This window comes from Arachis duranensis, chromosome 6, assembly GCF_000817695.3.
Source record: "Arachis duranensis cultivar V14167 chromosome 6, aradu.V14167.gnm2.J7QH, whole genome shotgun sequence".
In the NCBI taxonomy this organism is placed as follows: domain Eukaryota; kingdom Viridiplantae; phylum Streptophyta; class Magnoliopsida; order Fabales; family Fabaceae; genus Arachis; species Arachis duranensis.
In genome coordinates this window covers 77,421,948-77,426,802 of record NC_029777.3, presented here as the reverse complement: position 1 = coordinate 77,426,802, position 4,855 = coordinate 77,421,948, and the positions used below count along the sequence as shown (strand labels likewise).

The following is a 4,855-nucleotide window of genomic DNA, read 5'->3' as shown; positions in this document are numbered from 1 at the left end:
GTTCGGGAAGGTTAATATTGCTTGGGTCCGGCGGTGCAGAGACACCGAGCCGTGTGATACTCAAGAGTCTCTCGAGCGGTACGTCTGGGCGCACATTTTTTGCGTGCTCGGAATAATTGTGTTTCCGGATAAGTCGACCGTTTCACTAAACTCGAAGTTTCCACCGCTACTTCAAGATTTTCTCTAGATTTCAGGGTATAGTTGGGGGCAGGCAGTCTGGCACACCTATACAGATCATTGTGTCGTGTCTCACGATACAACTACAAGAAAATGGATGGCCCACTGATACTGCTTTTTGTTTGGGCGTGGGAGCGTATGCCGTTCCTGGCACCTATACCCCACGATCAACTCAGCGATATTGGTATTCCACTAGCGCGACGGTATTGGCTTTTATCGTTATTGCTTTTATTATTATTATTATTGTTGTTGTTGTTGTTGTTGTTGTTGTTGTTGTTGTTGTTGTTGTTGTTGTTGTTGTTAATATTGTTATTCTATTTTCATTAGGTGGAGTCATTGGCGCCGACATACAAGATATATACGGCGGTCTACTGCGTATTTTAGGCGAAGACTCGACGACGTGGGAGTTGATGATGTAAGTTGTACCATTAATGTCCAATGTTTTTATTCATAAGAATAGTTTTTCTAATCGGCCTCTTGGTAACTATTGTGCAGTTTATATGGCGGCCATATATGGGAGTGGGGATTCCGGATGTCCTCGCTCCCCATATGGTCATGTGCTCCACCCAGTCTTCTCTAGTGTCATTCGAGTGCATCAAATGGCACTCGACAGACCGGGTCAGACGACAGTTCGGGATGAAGCAGCTACCACCAGGCCCCACGTTTGACCTTGGTCGTGATCACTGCAAGCGGTTGACAGGAGCACAAAACCATGACTGGGAACAGATTTACAGTCAATGGGTTAACAGATGGACATTTGACCGCTATAACACATTGCAGCTAGGCAATGAGATTATTGACTTTCATCCTCTCCCAGTGTACTACGACTGGTACACGCAGCAGTATGGGATTCACCTGTGACTGTCAGATAGAGTTCCAGGCGAAGAAATTGGCACCGATGAACCACAGCAGCAACAGGAAGAACCAGCTGGCCCTCACCAGCAAGTCCCGCCTCATAAGAAACAGGAACAGGTATGGTTATTAATTCCTAGTATTATGATTATTATCAATTTTTAGGTTTATAAATTGTTATCAGTAATTACAATTAATTGTATTTAATTGTTAATTAGGAGTCGGCATATGAGCACCACTATCAGGTCCCAGCGTATGAGCACCAGGTTCAGATGTCGGCATATGCCCAGCAGTTTCAAGACCCGGCATATGCCCAGTAGTTTCAGGATCCGGCATATGCCCAGCAGTTTCAGGACCCGGCATATGTCCAGTAGTTTCAGGATCTAGCATATGCCCAGCAGTGGCTGGCATATCAGCAGCAGGCAGCATATATACCGGAACCACAGCCACCTCAGGCACCTGAGCCCTACATATCACATCTGATAATTTCATCCGAGGGTCACTTTAGTCCGTTGGGTGGATCTGACACCATCAGCTTCTCTCAGTTCCTGAGCGTACAGATTTTCTCTCCCCAATTCCACCACAGGAAGGGCCTGCTACATCTCATCATTCTGGTGGTCGTCGCGCCACTTCAGGTCATGCTAGTGACTTCGACTTTAATCAGTCAACAGGTCATGTAGATCCGCCCGGTCCGTCCGCACCACCACGTGGCCAATTGTTTAATTTGAATGAGTACCCGCAGCAGGAAGAGGGAGACTTGGGATACGACTTGCAGCACTGGTATGATCTTGGTAGAGCGAGTGCTCTGAGGATGAGTGGCAGTGGTTTGTATGACATTGGTGGTGCGAGCATGATAGATTTCGGCAGTGGGCTGGACGCCGGTGTGTCTCAGGGTCATTCGTATAACTTACGGACATAGACTGCGCATCCGGACATATACACCCCATCCTTGTATTCGAAGAAGACGCCGAGGAAGTAGTCTATTGCGGTTGATGTTAGATTCAGTGTTGTATTCACATTTGTATCAGTATTATTATTATGACATATTTAGATGATTCTGTTCAGTATTATTATTATGACATATTTAGCTTTGTTCCCGTGTAACTCTAAAAAATGTTTATTCTGGATCAAAAATGTTTATTCCCTAAAAAATTAAATAACGAGGTTAAAAACTTTATTTATCATAAATTGTTAACTAGGTTAAAGCAAATGACGATGTTACAAAAAAAGTAACATATAATTGTGAAGTAGGTCATAACAAAGTAACATTGAAAAGCTTAACCACTAATAACCTCCAGCGGAGCTTGGACCTGTGCGCTGAGGACATCGGCTGCGGCTATGTCCCTCGCGTCCACATATAGTGCACCGGCGAGGACCACGCATCTCACACGAATCCATCTCATTCAAGTAGCGGGTGGACTTCGGTCTTCCCTTCGTCATGTGCCTCAATGTCCAGTAGGCGATCACCTTCGCTCCTTCGTATATATCCCATGTAGATGTGTTACCCATCGGAACAAACTCGCTTCTGTATACCTTGAAAATTTTTGACATCTTGTACACATCGTGCACGTACACATCGTGCACGTACACTTGCCAATCGAGACGCTGGTTGGCGCAACATGCAAGCACGTGGCGACATGGAAGTCGCTCAACCTGGAAATGGCCACAGTCGCAGTGTCGTTGCGCAAGGTTGATAGTGTAAATGGTACCATCTTGCATTTCACGAACCTTAAACATCTCGTTGCGCCTGTCGAACCGGTTGACCACAACATTTTCTGCACGTCAGAATCATTCTTCAACTCTCTTCGTTGCGAATTCTGAATACGTGAATCCGTTGCGGAGACGCTCATGAGCCTCGGTACTCTTCTGAGTGAACAACTCATTCAGCCGATAGAAAGTTGACGGACCAGGGCAGTCACAGGAAGGTTGCTTGCACCCTTCAAGACAGAATTTATCCACTCTACCAAGTTTGTCGTCATATGTCCCCAACGATGACCACCATCGAATGCCAACACCCATCTCTCAACACCGATCTCATTGCACCATTGAGTATATGCCTCACCCCGCTCTTTAAGCCTTTGGTAGTTTTTGTTGTACTCCTGCTCTGTCCTAGAATAGCCTGTTGAACAAACCATTTAGTCATAAGCAGATGCCACAAATTTACTATGAATAGAACCATAACAACGAGTTAAAATACATGTGTTCACCACGAGTTTATGCAAATATGGAGCCTTGAACCTCCTTAAGAAGTTGGAGCCGATGTGCCTGATGCAGTACATGTGCCACGCCCTTGGTGGTGACCATGCACCGTTAGTGCGAGCTATTGCAGCGTCGATGGAAGTATGGCGGTCAGAAATAATACCCACACCATCAATGGTAACAACATATCTCCGCAAATTCGTCAGGAAAAACTCCCATGCGTCTGCCGTCTCGCCCTCGACTATGGCAAATGCAATAGGCACAATGTTTTGATTTCAATCTTGTACAACCTGTACCAGAAGTGCACCTTTATATTTTCCGTAAAGGTGCGTGCCATCAACTTGCACCAGTGGCTTGCAATGTCTAAATGCTACAATACATGGATAGAAGCTCCAAAAAATACGGTGCAGAACTCTTACACCTTGAACCTCCTCAGTCTCACGGTAAACGGGGAGCGTTTTGATTTGAACACGAGACCTTGGCATTTTAACCGTCATTGCTTTCAACCGTACTGGCAGAGTCTGGTAAGAAACTTCCCAATCACCAAAAACCTTGGCAACAACTTTCTGCTTTGCCAACCAAGTCTTGCGGTAACTGACAGTGTAGTTGAACCAAGATTGAACTTCTGCAATTACAGACTTCACCTTTATCGAGGGGTCTAATTCGACCAACGGCCTAATGGCATCTGCAATTGTGTCCGAGTCCAACTTGGCATGATCTTGTGATATCGTTCCAACGGTGCACATGTGCTTGCCATTGTATCTCCTGATCTCCCAACAAGTTTTCTTTCGAATCAAGCTAGCCCGGATAAGCCAATCGCACCCTACACCATACCCCTTACATTTCGCATAGAATGTCTGCGACTCAGACTCATACACAGTGTAATCAACTCCTCTAGAGATAGTGTAGCTTTTAATTGTAGATATCACCGACTCTCTCGAACCAAATTCCATTCCAACACTAAACTCGCCATCTTCTGCCGTAGCGTTGTCTTCACCTACGGCATGCGCACCACCATCAGTCAAACAAGGCAAATAAAATAAACATTGTAGGAAACTTTAGTTAATAATCATAACATACTCGTATTCGCATACTCAGGAAATTCTGGGTCATGCATGGCTTCGAGATCTAGAGTCCGCATAAAAGAGGGAACACTAAATGGGTGCTGGCTTACAATCGCATTTGCTTCAATTTGCACCTCTGGATTGCCTGCCAAGTCTCCGTTATCGACTTCATAGTTAGCTTCGAACTTCTCTTCACTGTCATTATTATCTTCTTCCCAATCTATATCCCCGAGCTCATCAACATTGACCTCCTCGCCGACCGCGCCCGACCCTGACTGCTGTTCAAACTCCACGTACAACTCTATCATCGGCACGTGAAATCAGGTTTGTTGATAAATACAGAACATCCGCTGCATACTGGCATCGTCAGTGATGGGCATTAATTAAAACTGTATTAACCCACCAAATACTTGCACAGGACTTTTGTATAAAAGGTTGCTCACCCTTTTCAAAATGTGGCTTTGAATGTTATTACAAAGCCCATTTTGAAACTCGACAAAGCTCATGGTACATGGAATAGCAAATGACGACGGATATTCACAAACAAAAGTCACTCCTTCATG

At 45.1% G+C, this 4,855-nt stretch overlaps 1 protein-coding gene across 1 annotated transcript; it reads right to left on the bottom strand.

The window, feature by feature from the left end:
- Positions 1-2,912: 2,912 nt before the first annotated feature.
- LOC107494151 (uncharacterized) lies at positions 2,913-4,600 on the bottom strand. The gene is made up of 4 exons (XM_016115181.1): positions 4,309-4,600; positions 3,632-4,225; positions 3,227-3,469; positions 2,913-3,148 (listed from the first exon to the last, which is right to left on the bottom strand). Exons 1-4 carry the CDS (start codon positions 4,598-4,600, stop codon positions 2,913-2,915), a joined length of 1,365 nt encoding a protein of 454 aa, XP_015970667.1.
- Positions 4,601-4,855: the final 255 nt, after the last annotated feature.

Bases quoted from the DNA above. Each gene is read 5' to 3' on its own strand.
- LOC107494151 (XM_016115181.1), bottom strand. From the start codon at position 4,600: ATGATAGAGTTGTACGTGGAGTTTGAACAGCAGTCAGGGTCGGGCGCG. The intron at 4,226-4,308 runs GTATGTTATGAT...CGCATGCCGTAG, and splicing joins TCCTGAGTATGCGAATACGA to GTGAAGACAACGCTACGGCA. The intron at 3,470-3,631 runs GTATTTTTTGGA...CATTTGCCATAG, and splicing joins AGGTGTAAGAGTTCTGCACC to TCGAGGGCGAGACGGCAGAC.